Raw genomic sequence first — 17,505 nt, 5'->3', positions numbered from 1 at the left:
TATTTTTTTTTGGTCTTTTTGCCTTTTTCTAGGGCCACACCCTCAGCATATGGAGGTTCCCAGGCTAGCGGTCTAATCAGAGATGTAGCTGCCGACCTACCCCAGAGCAACAGCAACACAGGATCCGAGCCGCATCTGTGACCTGTACCACAGCTCATGGCAACGCTGGATCCTTAACCCACTGAGCAAGGCCAGGGATTGAACCTGCAACCTCGTGGTTCCTAGTCAGATTTGTTAACCACTGAGCCATGACGGGAACTCCAATATTTTTTTATTTTGATAGAGTATGACTTCCACTGAGTGTAGGTTATGTTCTGGAGGTGTAAGAAAAAGAAAAATAGACAAACAGAGAAATAAGAAGATACTAAAGACTGGGAAGGGGATAAGAGTCATTAGGGCTTTTGCTTATTAGAAACCTGGGTTCCAGTCACAGGGACTCCTAACCTTGCCTTTGACTCTAGTGCTCAGAGTGTACACAGAAGAGGTGAGATACTGGATCACAAGGGACCACAATCTGTTGGGACAATGGGCTTCTTAAGAAATCTGGGTAGATGACTGAGAAACTCTCTCATGTATCAGCACTGAAATGTAACAGGATCTTGACACAGCTTAGGAACTGGGTATGGGTATCCAAATAGTGGATGGGATGGGATTTCTCCAGAGCATGGCAGATTGGGGCTCAAAGTCATATTTCAGATGATTAAAAGAAAATAAGGCAACACACTATTTCTTGTATTCCTGAAGTTGTAGACATATAGTCATACCTGCTACAAATATTTTTTTTGCTAAATACAAATGTATATCTCTAAAATAATATTTACTTTTCCAGCTCCAATATTTTATAGATTCATGAGTGTCCCACATTTTCTGAACAATACCAGTGTCATTGGAATATCTATAGAATTTCCTATGTGGCTATTTGGAAATCAGTGCTCTTTTGCTATATAGGTTTTTTTTTTTTTTTTTTTTTTGGCTGCACCATGGTGTGAGGAAGTTCCTGGGCCAGGTATCAAACCCGCACCATAACAGCAACTTGAGCCACAGCAGTGACAATGCTGGACCCTTAATCCACTGCACTACAAGAGAACTCCCTGTATAGATTATTTAAAAAAATTGAGATATAATTGACATAATGCCAAATGAATATAAAATAGTTTCATTACTTTGGATTATTTTGTTTCATTATTTTGAATTCCCTTGTTGATTAGGAGGGGTTCTTGGGAAAGGTCTGAATTTAGCCTTGAGATTCTATAACATCTTCATGTAATGATACTTACTTCTCATGGATATAGATGAGATTAATATATTTTGAGACAATTATCTTATCAATATCATTTTGGAAAAATAATAATAGTGTTGATTATTATTATGATAAACAAATGATAGAGGCAAATAAGAAGTCTACATAATAAGGTTCAAAGAAACAGCATTTTTGGATTTATTGTTGTCATTTAACTATTCAGTGAATGTTTCTATGCACTTAGAAAAGTGTGTTGTGCACTTTTCTAAGTATTTTACCAATACTAACTCACTTAAGACTCATAACAATTGTATTAGGTAGACATTAGTATCTTTTCTACTTTAAAGATGAGGAAACTGAGGCTTAGAGAGTTTGAGTAACTTGTTTAAGGTTATGCAATTAGTAGTGGATCAGGGCTTAAGCCCAGGCAGATTACCTCTAGAATCTATGTTCTTAACCATTATGCTATACTGCCTCTCTCTAACAGAGTCTAATGAGTAGCTGAGATTCCCTTTTTAGAAGGGAAATAAGAAGGCATGGGTGATCTGTGATGATGGGAAGAAACAAATTATTAATTCATTCATTTATTCATTTGGTTCCTATGCTCCATTTGCTTGTTTGTTTGGCTCAACTGCTATTCCAGGAAGTTTATGAAATCTACTCAACTTTGTTACTAACTGTCTCAAATCAATCAGTGTGATATACCATATTAACAAATTGAATAATAAAAACCATATGATCATCTCAATAGATGCAGAAGATTTTGTTAAAATTAAATAACCATTTATAATAAAAACTCACCAGAGTGTGGACATAGAGGGAATTTCCCTCACCATAATAAAGGTTATATATGACAAACCCACAGCTAACATCATACTCAGGGGTGAAAAACTGAAAGCATTTCCTCTAAGATCAGGAAAAAGACGAGGATGTCCACCCTCACCACTTTTATTCAATGTAGTTTTGGATGTCGTAGCCACAGCAATCAGAGAATAAAAAGAAATATAGGAATACAAACTGGAAAAGAGGAAGTAAAACTGTCACTCTTTGCAGACAACATGATACTATGTATGGAAAAATCCTAAAGATGCTACCAGAGAACTACTAGAGCTCGTCAATAAATTCCTTAAAGTTGCAGGATACAAAATTAATATACAGAGATCTGTTGCATTTCTATACACTAAAAAATATCAGAGAGAGAAATCAAGGGAACAATCTAATTTAATATTGCATCAAAAAAGAATAAAATACCTAGGAATAAACCTACCTAAAGAGGCAAAAGACTTGCACTCCAAAAACTATAAGACACTGATGAAATAAACTGAAGATGACACAAACAAATGGAAAGATGTATTGTGTTCTTGGATTGGAAGAATCAGTATCATCAAAATGACTATAATACAGGTAATCTACAGATTCAGTGCAATCCCTATCAAATTACCAATCACATTTTTCACAGAACTAAAAAAAAATATTTTAAAGTTTGTATGGAAACACAAAAGACCCTGAATAGCCTAAACGATGCTGAGAAAGAAAAATGGAGATGGAGGAATCAGGTTACCTGATTTCCAACCATACTACAAAGCCACACTAATCAAAACAGTATGACATTGGTACAGAAACAGACATAGATCAATGGAATGGGATAGAAAGCCCAGAAATAAAACCACACAATATGAGTAATTAATCTATGACTGAGGAGGCAAAAATACACAATGAAGGAAAGACAGTCTCTTTAATAAGTAGTTCTGGGAAAACTGGACAGCAACATGTAAGAGAATAAAATCACAACATTCTTTAGCACCATAAACTAAAGTATAAACTCAAAATGGATTAAAGACCTAAATGTAAAACTGGATAAAATAAAACTCCTAGAGGACAACATAGGCAGCACACTCTTTGACATATATCGCAACAATATTTTTTAAGATCTGTCTCCTAGAGTAATGGAAATAAAAGCAAAAATAAACAAATGAGACCTAATGAAACTTAAAAGCTTTGGCACAGCAAAGAAAACCATAAACAAAACAAAAGGAAACATCCAGAATGGGAGAACATATTTGCAAACCATACTTTCAAAAAGGGACTAATCTCTAAAATATACAAACAGCTCATATAGCTCAATATCAAAAAAACAAACAACCCAATCAAAAATAGTCAGAAGATCTAAATATAAGTTTCTTCAAACAAGACATACAGATGGCCAAAAAGCACATGAAAAGATGTTCCATATCATTAACTATTAGAGAGAAGCAAATCAAGACTATAATGAGTATCATCTCATACCATCATAATGGCGATCACTAAAAAGTCTACACATTGGGAGTTCCCTGGTGACTCAGTGGGTTAGGAATCTTCCATTGACACCACTGTGCTTCAAGTTGCTGCTGTTTATTGGGTACAATCCTTGGCCTGAGAACATCTGCATGCTGTAGGCATGTGGCACCCCCCCAAAAAAGAAAAAAAGTCTACAAATAATAAACGCAGGGGAGGGTATAGAGAAAAGGGAACCCTTCTACATGTTAGTGGGAGTATAAATTGGTAAAGCCAGTATGGGGAACAGTATGGAGAGTCCTTAAAAAACTAAAAACAGGGCTACCGTATGATCATGCAGTTATACTCTTGGGCATATATTAGGAGACAACCATAATTTGAAAAGATACTTGCACTCCAATGTTCATAGCAGCACTATGTATAACAGCTAAGACATGGAAGCAGCCTGAATGTCTGTTGATAGATGAATGGATAAAGCAGATATAGTATATAACATGATGGAATATTATTCATCCATAAAAATGAAATAAAGTCATTTTCAGCAACATGGATGGATCCAGAGATATACTAAGTGAATTAAGTCAGACAGAGAAAGATAAATATCATATGCTATCACTTATATGTGAAATCTAAAAAAAAAATATCCAAGTTAACTTATTTCTAAAACAGAAGGAGACTCACAGACATAGAAAACAAACTATGGGGAGTTTTTGTTGTGGCTCAGTGGTAATAAACCTGAAGAGCATCCATGAGAATGCAGGTTTGCTCTCTGGCCTTGCTCAGTGGGCCTGGCATTACCATGAGCTGTGGTGTAGGCTGCAGATGTGTCTTGGATCCAGCATTGCCGTGGCTGTGGCATAGGCCAGTGGCTATAGCTCCAAATCTACCCCTAACCTGGGAACTTCCATATGCCATGGGTGCAGCCCTAAAAAGAAAAAAGAAAAGAAAAGAAAAGAGAAGAAAACAAACTATGGTTGTCAAAGGAAAAGGGGGGTAAGGGAGAGGAATAAGTTAGGAGTTTGGGGTTAACATATACATGCTACTACATATAAAATAGATAAGCAACATGGACCCACTGCATAACACAGGGAACTAAACTCAATATTTTGTAATGATCTATATAAGGGTAGAGAATCTGAAGAAGAATATATACAAATATATATTTACTTTGGTCTAATGGAAACAGGACTGGACTGAAAGTGAAGGACCCATACTCTAGTTGTAGATCAATCTACTTTGTTTGTTGTCCCCATCTGAAAGGAAAGGGGGGCGGAGGAGGATGCAGGGAAGGGTTTTTTAAGGATGTTGTGATATTAAATAAGAGACTTGTGGAAGTCCTTTGAATTCCATAAAAAAATGAATTGCTGTGCTATATACTTGAAACTAACATGATACTGTAAATTGATTATACTTCAATAAAAATAAAATAAAAAAACCAACAAAATGCAAAACTTAACAATGTAGAAAAGACAATGACTAGCATCCAAGCAAAAATTCTCAGGCATGCAAAGAAGCAGAAACATATGACCCATTGAAAAAAAAAGAAAACAGATTCAGAAATGACAGAAATGATGGAATTATCAGAAAAGGATGTGAAAATCTCAAGTACACGACAATTAAATTGCTGAAAACCAATGATGAAAAATTTAAAGGCATCCAGATAAAAAGGATACACTGCATATCTAATGAGAGAAAATGATTTCTCATCAGAAACTAAGCAGTCTAGAAAATAGTGGAGAAATATTAAAGTTTCAAACAAATAACCTCCCCCAACCCACCAAAAAACATTGGTGATTTCATGTAATGCAGACGTACACTACAAGCAATGTTACAGTACTTCAGGCAATGGGAAAAATGATATGAGATAAAAATTTGGATGTACATAAAGGAATGGAGAGCCATAGAAATAGTAAATATGTGTGAGTATTTGACTAACTCCTGATTTTTAAATCCATTTAAAAATGGTTTAAAGAGGAAATAATAATAACAAATGCAGAAATAAATTGCATGACAATAGCAGAAAGGATAGAGGAAATTAAATTTTCTTATGCTTTAAGTAGTATAAACTTTTTGAAAGTATACTGTAATCAGTTAAAACGCATATTGTAAACCTTACAGTAACCACTAAAAAACCTCACCAAACTAAGACAAGTCATATAAACCAATTTTTAGTAATAAATATATTGATATCTATCTATCAAGCTACCTAGCTACTTAGCTATCTTAGTCTATCTCCCACTGGTTCTACTTCCCTGGTTGAATCCTGACTAATATTTGAGTACATATTCATCACATCAAAATAAGAAAGTAAGAGAAAAGTAGACTTCTAATGTGCTTTTAAGGCATAGTGGAGTGTGAATTATTTTGTTATAGAATTATATAGCAAAGTGGAGTTCACATTGTGGCTCAGTGGGTTAAGAACCTGACTAGTATCCATGAGGGTACAGGTTCGATCCTTGGCCTTGCTCAGTGGGTTAAGGATCCAGTGTTGCCATGAGCTATAGGGTAGATCGCAGGTAAGGCTCGGTTCTGACGGTTCTGTGGCTGTGGTTAGGCTGGCCGCTGCTTCACCAATTTGACCCCTAGCTTGGGAACTTCCATATGCCATGGGTGTGGCCCTAAAAAGCAAAATAAATAGATAGATAAATAAATAAATAAATGTTAAAAAAGATTTATATAGCAAAGCCTTATAGTTATTAGGCAACGAGACTCACTGTGCTGATGGGATACAACATATTGTATCATAATTAGACTAAGCACTCATCAGAAAGCAGTGGTCAGAAAAACTACCACATTTAAAATGCAGGAGTTACCACTGTGGCTCAGCAGTAGCAAATCCAACTAGTATCCATGAGGAGGTGGGTTCCATCCCCGGCCCCTCTTAGTGGGTTAAGGATCTGGGGTTGCTGTGAGCTGTGGTGTAAGGTGTAGACCGGCAACTGCAGCTGATTCGATCCTTAGCCTGGGAACTTCCATATGCCCTAAAAACAAAATTAAAAAAATGCTAAAATGTTGTAAGCCACACGAGATCCTGCTGTACAGCACTGGAAACTATATCTAGTCACTTGTGATCAAGCCAGATAATGTGAAAAAAAGAATGTATACATGTATGTGTAACTGGGTCACCTTGATGTACAGTAGATAATTGACAAAACACTGTAAACCAGCTATAATGAAAAAAACAAAAATCATTATAAAAATTCTGAAATGTAATATTACAACAAAAAATTTCTTCCCAAAAATAAAAAAATAAAAATGAGGCTATAAACAAATTACATTTCCAAGTAGTTTATTGTTTAAGCAAGGAAGTCCATTTACCAATGGTGAGTTAATGAAGTCATGTTTGACTGTAGCAGACAAATACATATGTCCAATTAAAATAATCTTGTATAAGACTATTAGCCTTACAGTGAGAACCATTACTTACAGAGTTGGGCGACACTGAAAGAATAACAATAATCAATTAGAAAGCAAGATGAATTATTTCAAGGGTTTCCTTAACTGTTAGTAATGTGACAGATGTTACTAATACTTCTCAGCTGTCATTTATTTTAGGATTCAATGCCGAGTTTCAAGTGGTTGCAAAATTACTCTCTGAATAGTTTGTATTAAACAAGTATAGGTGAGATATTTTCTGAGAACTTGGGAAAACACATGTTCAGCGTGACTTGAGGTGGAATCTGTTAAGATGTGTTACCACTGATGTTGATAAAAATATGTATACGCAGTAAAGGCCTTTATTGGACAAATGGATAAAATTGTGAAAATGTGAGATGTTTAAAACCTATGGTTATTCAATATTTTGTTTATCAGCAGGTACTTTGTAGAAAATATTTGAGTCTATCATGTGTTTATTGAACCAGTAGTGTCAAAAATAAACTACTTGTGGACTTAACCTTTTTTTTTTTTTTTTTTTTTTTGTCTTTTTGCCCTTTCTAGGGCTGCTCCCACAGCATATGGAGGTTCCCAGGCTAGAGGTCTACTAGGAGCTGTAGCCGCCGGCCTATACCAGAGCCACAGCAACGCAGGATCTGAGCTGCGTCTGCGACCCACACCACAGCTCACGGCAACACCAGATCCTTAACCCACTGAGCGAGGCCAGGGATCGAACCCACAATCTCATGGTTCCTAGTCAGATTCATCAACCACTGCGCCATGACGGGAACTCCAGGACTTAACCATTGTTAATTAATGAACTGTCAAATACAACTGAATACCCTGTTTTCCCTATCATACAGCAATTCCAAAGTCTAGCAGTGGTAAAGCTTCACTGCTTTTTTTTTAGCTCAGGGCCAAGATTGAAATTTTCTGAGGCAATATGGATCATTCAGTTCTATACAAGCAAAGAAGAGAAAGACACTCTATGTCCATATTTCAGTAAAGTGGTGTCAGGCTATCATAAAACCCTGTAAATTCCATGGGAACACAGTTGGGTGAATGTGAAACTTCAGGGACTTTATCCATAGAGTATCTATTTAAGGAGTATTGCATGGAGTGAGGAATACACTGATGCTCCCCCCCTTTTTTTTAAACAGTTTTGCCATTGATTTAGATTTAGACAGAAAGGTAAAAAGTAAGAAGAATTTAGGCATAAATAATAAGAAAGCATTATATTGGTTGAAAACTCATGTTAAGTCAAGAATACTGGGGTTTTTCCATTCCCAATCCCTCAAAGCCAACAGAAAGGTAGGATTTTCTAATAAAAACACAGCAGGAGTCACAATCCCACTTTGCGATGTATTGCCAACTGGCCTATCCTGTCTTGTATTCACCCTCTGTGCTCTTTGACAGCATGCTCACTTGTGATACTTGGTGATATTTTCTCTCATTAAACCAAGGTGCTCACAGTCATTTGCAAGACTCCTCAGCTCTCTTCACAAACCACAGCATTTCGTGCACAAACTCTTGGCAAGCCTCTGAATGTGCTGTACTTTTCAGATGTTTATAGCTCTTCATATGCTGCTCCTTCTGTCACTGCTCCAAGCTAAGCTGTCCCTCAGCTATTACCTCTTTGATGAAACCTTTTAATACTTTCAGGCATATTATATTACTGATTGTCCACATGGAACTTTTAATACTACACCTATCAGTATACTTATTTCTTTACATTTCTCTTGTTTATAGACTGTGAATTCTTTGAGGGAGGGTCCATGCTCTCCTTCTTTTGTATAATTATTATTATCATAGGACTTAGTATATTGGAATCTCAATTAGTGGTGTTAGATGTGATTTGAACTCCATGAATTCTCACCCTGACTCTATCATCTTGATCAATGGTCTATGAACATTTAAAAAAATATTTTGTTAAGGGCATTAGTAATCATAGGACAGATCACAATTAAAAGAAAAACACATTCCATCTCATAAAAATATTATAAATATTTATCTGGAAGAGCAATAGGCTTTAGAGTTAAGACTATTGATGAAAACCTTTACATCAACAGGTAGATTCAGGATAGCACACTCTTTCATATAAATTGCAACAATACATTTTCAGATTCACCTCCTAGAGTAATGAAAATAAAAACAAAGATAAACAAATGAGATATAATTAAACTTAAAAGATTTAACATAGCAAAGAAAACCACAAGCAAAATGAAAAGACAACACACAGATTAGGGGAAAATATTTGCAAAACAAGCGACTGACAAGGGATTAATCTCCAAAATATACAAACAACTCATACAGCTCAGTATCAAAAAACAAACAACTCAATCAAAAAATAGACAGAGGAGTTTCCGTTGTGGCTCAGCGGGTTATAAACCCAACTAATATCCATGAGGAGGTAGGTTCAATCCCTGGCCTTGCTCAGTGGCTTAAGGATCTGGCATTGCCATGAACTGCAGTGTAGGTCACAGATGCAACTTGGATCCGGCCGTTGCTACAGCTGTGGCGTAGGCCAGCAGCTGCAGCTCGAATTGGACCCCTAGCCTGGGAACTTCCATATGCTGCAGGTACAGCCCTAAAAAAAGAAAAAAAAAAAAAAGTAAATAAGAAGGAAATAAATCCTAAACAGACATTTAAAGAAGACATAGAGGTGACCAAAAACACATGAAAAGATGTTCAATATCGATAACTAGAGAAATGCAAATCAAAACTACAATGAGCTATCACCTCACACCAGTCAGAATAGCCATCATCAAAAAGTCTACCAACTTTAAGTGCCAGAGAAGGTGTGGAGACAAGAGAACGCTCCTTATACTGTTGGTGAGAATGTCAATTAGTATAACCACTATGGAAAACACTATGGAAGTTCCTCAAAAAACTAAAATAGAACTACGATGTGATCCAGCAGTCTCACTCCTGGGCATATATCCAGAGAAATCTCTTCTTCAAAAAGATACATGCACCCTAATGTTCACTGAAGCACTATTTACAATAGCCAAGACTTGGAAGCAATCTAAATGTCCATCAACAGAGGAGTGGATAAAGATGTGGTAAATACATACAACGGAATGTTACTCAGCCATACAAAAGAGCGAAATAATGACATTTGCGGCAACATGGATAGAACTTAGACATTATAATAAGTAAGTCAGACAGAGAAAGACAAATATCATTTGATATCATTTACATGCAGAATATAAAAATGATACAAATAAATTTATATACAAAACAGAAATAGACCCATAGACTTTGGAATCAAAGTTATGGTTACCAAAGGGGAAGGGTGGTGGGGGGAGGGATGGATCGGTGATTTGGGATTGGCAAATACAAAATTTTGTATATGGAATGGATGATCAATGGTACCCGCTGTATAGCACAGGAAAATCTCTTGACATTCTGTGATAACCTATTTTGGGAATGGATGTGTGTGTGTGTGTGTGTGTGTGTGTGTATCTGAATCACTTTGCTGTACAGCAGAAATGAACACAACATTGTAAATCAACTATACTTCAAAAAAAATTAAAAAACTCCAAAGTTGTTAGAATTAAAAAATAAAGACAAGTGGCCTTACATTTTTGTGCTCTTTTTCTGGGGTTGTTTTGTATTTTTTAAATCCCAGAGTATACTTTTTTTGTTTTCAAACTGATGAAATTCATTAATCTAGAAAATATATATTGAATTATATGTGTGTGTGACCGTCATATGTATGCATATGTCAGAATAATAAGGATGATTTTCATTAAAAATGAATTAAAAGATATTTTCATAAATTTTAGGACTTCTCCTTCACCTCAAGCCCTGGGGTAGGAAAACAATCTGATAAACCTTGTTTACTCATGAGGGATCTCTTCCCCCAGGTGACCATTAACTGCCTTCTCTTATATCGCTTTGGGAAAATCAGTCTTATTCTATGAGACCATTCCCAGCACAGATTAAATCATACCGGCCTTCCCTGTTCTCTTTGTTACCACTTTTCCCTACCCTCTGTATTACTAATTAGCTATCTCTTTTCTACTCTGGGGAAATTTCAAATAGCTCCATACGTCAGATATGGTTTTTCTGAAGATGCTGTTATTTTGGGTCTCCTAGAGAACAGGTGAGTGAGAAGGATGGGCAGAACAGATTCATTCAGATTGTTGTGTTTTGTCAACAGAGACATTTTCTGGTAACTAAATCATCACTAGAGCTTTCAAACTGTGATTTCGTTGTGGTTTAGAAGAGGGCACCCAGGAGAGATAGAGTTGAGAAAAGTAGTTGTTACTGGGCTTGTTCGAAAAATACTCAGCAGGGAAGCTATCTTGGTCTTTAAACTGGGACAAAGAGGGAGTCAGGTATTCATGGATAAGAACCATGATGTGGGCGAGTCAGGCATGATCCAGGAGGCACACAGGAGTGTAAATAATATTAGGATGTATACAGAATGTTTAGATTTAGCTCTTGAATCAGATCAGCTTGGTAACAAATATCCACTCCAGAGCTGGTAACAGCTTTGGTTTTGGTTTTGCGAAAAACACCTTCTACATGGACCAGGTACACAGGAGTATGCAATTTTTAGGCTGTACTTGCTAAAGAATCAGGAAATGCATGTTTTTTCCTTCTACACTGATTATTTAATCAGCCACTTCTTTTCCTTCCTTCCTTCCTTCCTTCCTTCCTTCCTTCCTTCCTTCCTCTCTTTCTTTCTCTCTCTGTCTATTTTGTCTTTTTAGGGCCACACCCGTGGCATACGGAAGTTCCCAGGCTAGGGGTTTAATCAGAGCTGTTGCTGCTGGCCTATGCCACAACAACAATGCCATATCTGAGCTGTGTCTGCAACCTATACCACAGCTCATGGCAACACCAGATCCTTAATCCACTGAGTGAGGCCAGGGATCGAACCCAAAATCTCATGGTTCCTAGTTGGATTCATTTCTGCTGCGCCACGACGGGAACTCCTTTATTTCTTTTTCTGTCTTTTTAGGGTTGCATCTGCAGCACATGGAAGTTTCCAGGCTAGGGGTCAAATTGAAGCCATAGCTGCCAGCCTATTCCACAGGAATTTAGGATTTGAGCTGCGTCTTCAACCTACACCACAGCTCCCTGTGCCAGAGGAATTTATTAATCCAGTTATCATAATAAATGAATGAGGAGAGAAATTCTGAAGTGACTGCTGAAATCAAATACCTTAATTTATTCAACTGAACCCCAGTCTTCCTGAAATATTAGGTAACCTTGCTTTCTGGGATGTTTGTACATCCATTTTTTTCTTTCATTCAACAAAAAACTCTTCTTAAATTTGTTGTATTTCCAGCTTTGTCCAGAGTGCTGAGGACACAGAGAAAAAGACACAGTTTCTTTCCTCCATGAGCTCACAGCCTGGTGTGAGAGATAGAGAAAGTTGTATTGCATCACTCTGCACCTGGAGCAGGAGCAGCTGAGAAGTGCAGAGGTAAGCAACAGAGGGATGTTCTTTAGGAAAATGTCTCATTAGAAAAAGGTGGAGGAAGGGGGAAACTTTGGTTTCAAATTGAGAATCTGATATCTCTGTCCATGAGGCTTTCTGTCACATATTTTCTGAGACGATAGCTCCTGTCTTTGTGAGATTAGCTTTCCCTCCAAAGCCTTTCACTGGGTATATAGCTGAGGCTCTTTTAAATTTTTCTTTCTTTCTTTCTTTCTTTCTTTCTTTCTTTCTTTCTTTCTTTCTTTCTTTCTTTCTTTCTTTCTTTCTTTCTTTCTTTCTTTCTTTCTTTCTTTCTTTCTATCTGTCTGTCTTTTTAGGGCTGCACCCATGGCATATGGAACTTCCCAGGCTAGGGGTTGAATGGGAACTGTTGCTTCTGGCCTACATCACAGCCACAGCAATGCCAAATCCTTAACCCACTGAGAGAGGCCAGGGATTGAACCCTGGTCTTTATGGTTAATAGTTGGGTTTGTTATTGCAGAGCTCCTTATTGGGAACTCCTCTTTCTAATTTCTTTTCTGTATTTTTCCATTTGTAAACCTGAGTCTCTAATCTCAGAACTTGAGAGAACTTTCTATGAGAATTCTTTTTTCTTTCTCTCTTCCTCTTTTACATGATTCTTTTCATCATTCTGTCTTTTTTAACTAGTTCTTTGCTTAATTTTTCTTGTTTCCTTTACTTATCATTACATCATTTTTTTTCTTCTCACCCTGCTGCATCTTTTGATTTCTTCTTCGCCTTCATATCCTTCTTTTTCGGTCACCATGTAGCACATGGAGTTCCCAAGCCAGGAATCAGATCTAAGATGCAGCTGTGCCTTCCGCTGTGGAAATGCTGGATCCTTAACATGCTGTACTGGGTGAGGATTGATCCTGTGCCTCCGTAGCGCCCCACAGATTTTTAACCCACTGTGCCATAGCAGGAACTCCTTGCTTTCATCTTTCTGTATGCTTCCTTTATCTTCTTCTAAATTATCTTATATTAAAAAATTAAGTGGAGGAGTTCCCATTGTGGCTCAGTGGGTTAAGAACCCGACCAGTATCCAGAGGATGCATGTTCGATCCATGGCCTCACTCAGTGGGTTAAGGATCTGGTGTTGCCATGAGCTGTGGTGTAGGTCTCAGACACTGCTTTGATCTGGTGTGGCTGTGGCATAAGCCAGCAGCTGCAGCTCTGGTTCAACCCCTAGCCTGAGAACTTCCATGTGCTGAAGGCGAAGCCCTAGAAAGAAAAAAAAAGTTGAAATTGTAAAATAATTAATGCAAGTTAATTTGGAAAGATCTCAAAATAACTAGAACAGGAAGAAAGAAAGGTCAGCCTCTGTACTCCCTAACATTTTGAAGTTCCTGTGGGCTAGTAAAAACAACAATTTATTGCCATAGAACACTTAGTACCTTTGTTTTCCTTTCATCCCAAAACTCTGTTGAAATTTTCTTTTATATTTCTCCTTTGAAGTGGCTTCCTGATGTGAACCCATGGTGAAATTTTAAACAGTCAGTAATAACAGGAGAAGTTGGTAAGAGTTGGAGTGAGATCAGGACCAGTGGATTTAGAGCCTTTGTCAAATCTATTTTTTTTTGCCTTTTAGGGCCGCAGCCACAGCATATGGAAATTCCCAGATTAGGGGTTGAACCAGAGCTACAGTTGCTGGCCTATGCCACAGACACAGCAACGTGGGATCCGAGCCTTGTCTGCAACCTACACTGCAGCTCATGGCAACACCGGATCCTTAACCCACTGAGCGAGACCAGGGATTCAACCCCTATCCTCATGGACACTAGTTGGGTTCATTACCACTGAGCCACTACAGGAACTGCTTTGTCAAATCTATAAGTGCCACTATGGTGATCGTTTTACCAAATGAAAAAAGGTGAGAGTTAATTTAAAAAATTTGTAAATTCATTTAAATAGTCAGTGCGATGGCTTTGTATTGTGTCAGCTTGGCTAGACTGAGCTGCATTCCTTTCTCTGTTGTTTCCAATAAGAAGGGATTGCAAGAGAGACTTTTTTGCAGTATTTTATGGGCAGAAGTGAAGTAGCAGCCATATTTGTAGATGAAACATGTTGTCATTTCTCTGCTGGCTTATCTTATTGGTGTGAGGCAATGGCTGGGACTAAGCTACCACATCTTCCTAAGGATCCTTCTTTAGCTTCTCTGACTTGTGGGCCAGATGTGTGTTGAGCTCTGTGATGAAGCGTCCTGGCTTCTGCAGTACTTTCAGACCATTAAGGTCAGAGGCAAAGAGCACCGACACAGATTTTAGTGTGCCCTTGCCATCTTGAGCTCATTTCTTTTTTCTTTGAAATATAGTTTATTTATAATGTTATGTTAGTTTTTAGTGTATAGCAGAATGATTCAGTTATACATATATATGTATATTTTTTCACATTCTTTTTATTATGGTTTAGTAAAGAATACTGAACAGAGGTCCCTGTGCTATACAGAAGGAGCTTGCTATTTATCTATTTTATATATGGTAGTTTGTATCTGCTCATTCTAAACTCCTAATTTATCATTTCCTCACCTCCCTTCCACTTCGGTAAACATAATTTTTTTTTTTTTTTTGTCTTCTTAGGGCTGCCCCCTCAGCATATGGAGGTTCCCAGGCTAGGGGTTGAATTGGAGCTACAGCCGCTGGTCTATGCCACAGCCATAGCAACGCGGGCTCTGAACTGCATCTGTGACCTACACCACAGCTCATGGTAGTGCCGGATCCTTAATCCACTGAGCAAGGCCAGGGATTGAACCTGAGTCCTAATGGATGCTATGCTAGCCAGATTCGTTTCTACTGAGCCATAATTTTTTTCTATGTCTGTGTTTGTCTCTATTTTGAAAATAATTTCATTTGTGTCATATTTAAATTCCACATAAAATGATATCATATGATATTTATCTTTATCAGACTTGTTTCACTTAGTATGATAATTTCGAGGTCCATCCATGTTGCTGCAAATGGCATTATTTCATTATATTCTATGGATGAATAGTATTCAGTTGTATACATAATATGCCACAGTTTTTTTTTTTTTTTTTGTCTTTTCTAGGGCCGCTCCCGCGGCATATGGAGGTTCCAAGGCTAGGGGTCGAATCGGAGCTGTAGCCATCGGCCTACGGCAGAGACACAGCAACACAGGATCCGAGCCGCGTCTGCGACCTACACCACAGCTCACAGAAATGCCAGATCTTTAACCCACTGAGCAAGGCCAGGGATTGAACCTGCCACCTCATGGTTCCTAGTTGGATTCGTTAACCACTGTGCCACAACAGGAACTCCTAATATGCCCCATTTTTATCCAATCCTCTGTTGAAGGACATTTAGGTTGCTTCCATGTCTTGGCTACTGTAAACAGTGCTTCTATGAACACTGGGGTGCAAATATCTTTTTGAATGATATTTTCTCTGGATAGATGCCCAGAAGTGGGATTAGTGGATAATATGCCTCTCTATTTTTAGGTTTTTAAGGAACCTTCATACTGTTCTCCATAGCAGCTGCACCAAATTGCATTCCTACCAACAATGTAGGAACGTTCTGTCTTCTCCACACCCTCTCCAGCATTTTTTATTTGTGCAGTGTTTAGTTCTTGATTGTGGGTTCCAGTTTATTTTTGTTTCCCTCATTTACATTCATCTTTCCTTCCTGACTGCCTGTCCCGTGGACCTCAAGCTACAGCATAAGATGCGAGGACAACTGACCTGCAGAGGCTGCTGAATCAGCTTCTGCTAAATCAATAATGTCAAGACACTGTGCCAAATACCTTAGTATATTATCTCCTAGTGTTTCTGCTTCTCTAATAGAACCCTGAGTAATATGGCCAGTAATCCCAATTTCTTATTTCCTATTCTTTCAGGCAAATTTGGAGCCCAAAGTGACTGAGACCATGGGGGAGGAAATCATTCGGTGGTGTCTGAGATTGTGTTGGTGGGACTCACCAGTTCTTTGGAGATGCAACTTGTCCTCTTTTTAGTTTTCTCTGTGTTCTATGTAACAGGTATTTTAGGAAACCTCCTCATCATGCTCACAGTAATCTCCGACTCCCATTTACACTTCCCCATGTACTTTCTGCTAGCCAACCTCTCCTTTATTGATATGTGGGTTTCCTCCATTTCAGCTCCCAAGATGATTTCTGATCTTTTCAAGGAGAGAAAAGTAATCTCTTTCCAAGGATGTATTGCTCAGATGTTCTTCGTTCATGTTATTGGAGGAACTGAGATGATTCTGCTCATTGCCATGGCACTTGACCGTTACCTTGCTATATCTAGGCCTCTCCATTACCTGATCATCATGAGCTTCAGAACTTGTATTTCACTCTTGATTGCTGCCTGGACCATTGGATTCATCCACTCGCTGATCCAAGTTTTATTTGTTGTAAACCTACCGTTCTGTGGCCCCAATAAAATGGATAGCTTTTACTGTGACCTTCCTCGATTTATTAGGCTTGCCTGCACAGATACTTACAGACTGGAGCTCATGGTCACTGCCAATAGTGGTTTTATCTCCCTGGGAACTTTTTTCATTTTGATTATCTCCTATATCTTCATCTTGGTCACTGTGTGGCAACGTTCTTCAAGTGGTTTGTCCAAGGCCCTCTCTACACTATCAGCTCACATCACAGTGGTGATTTTATTTTTTGGTCCATGTATTTTTGTGTATTCATGGCCTTTTCCCACAGTGCCAGTAGATAAATTCCTTGCTATTTTTGATGTAGTTATTACCCCATTTCTGAACCCTGCCATCTACACTTTTAGGAACAAAGAGATGAAAGTGGCAATGAGGAGAATATTCAGTCAGGTGTTGAGTTTCAGGAAGCTGTTTTAAGTCATTTTTTTTTTTCCTTTGGTCTTTTTGCTATTTCTTGGGCCGCTCCCGCGGCATATGGAGGTTCCCAGGCTAGGGGTCCAATCGGAGCTGTAGCCACCGGCCTACGCCAGAGCCACAGCAACGTGGGATCCGAGCCGCGTCTGCAACCTACACCACAGCTCACGGCAACGCCGGATCGTTAACCCACTGAGCAAGGGCAGGGACCGAACCTGCAACCTCATGGTTCCCAGTCGGATTCGTTAACCACTGCGCCATGACGGGAACTCCTGTTTTAAGTCATTTTAATATCAAGTAAAATAAGCAACTCTAACATTCCCTGGTCATGCTAAACATGAATCTAA

The 17,505-nt window shown here is 38.2% G+C and overlaps 1 protein-coding gene across 1 annotated transcript in view; it reads left to right on the top strand.

The window, feature by feature from the left end:
• LOC110261755 (olfactory receptor 4F3/4F16/4F29-like) overlaps nt 1-17,165 on the top strand; it is a 59,986-nt gene extending 42,821 nt beyond the window's left edge. Inside the window, exon 3 of the mRNA XM_021100067.1 lies at nt 16,221-17,165. Within this exon, the coding sequence (XP_020955726.1) occupies nt 16,221-17,161 (941 nt within the window). The 3' untranslated portion in view covers nt 17,162-17,165. The remainder of the gene's footprint in view (nt 1-16,220) is intronic.

The sequence above is a fragment of the Sus scrofa genome, chromosome 7, assembly GCF_000003025.6.
Source record: "Sus scrofa isolate TJ Tabasco breed Duroc chromosome 7, Sscrofa11.1, whole genome shotgun sequence".
Taxonomy (NCBI): Eukaryota; Metazoa; Chordata; class Mammalia; order Artiodactyla; family Suidae; genus Sus; species Sus scrofa.
The sequence above is the reverse complement of the archived record's forward strand: the minus strand, read 5'-3'. Positions and strand labels throughout refer to the sequence as shown.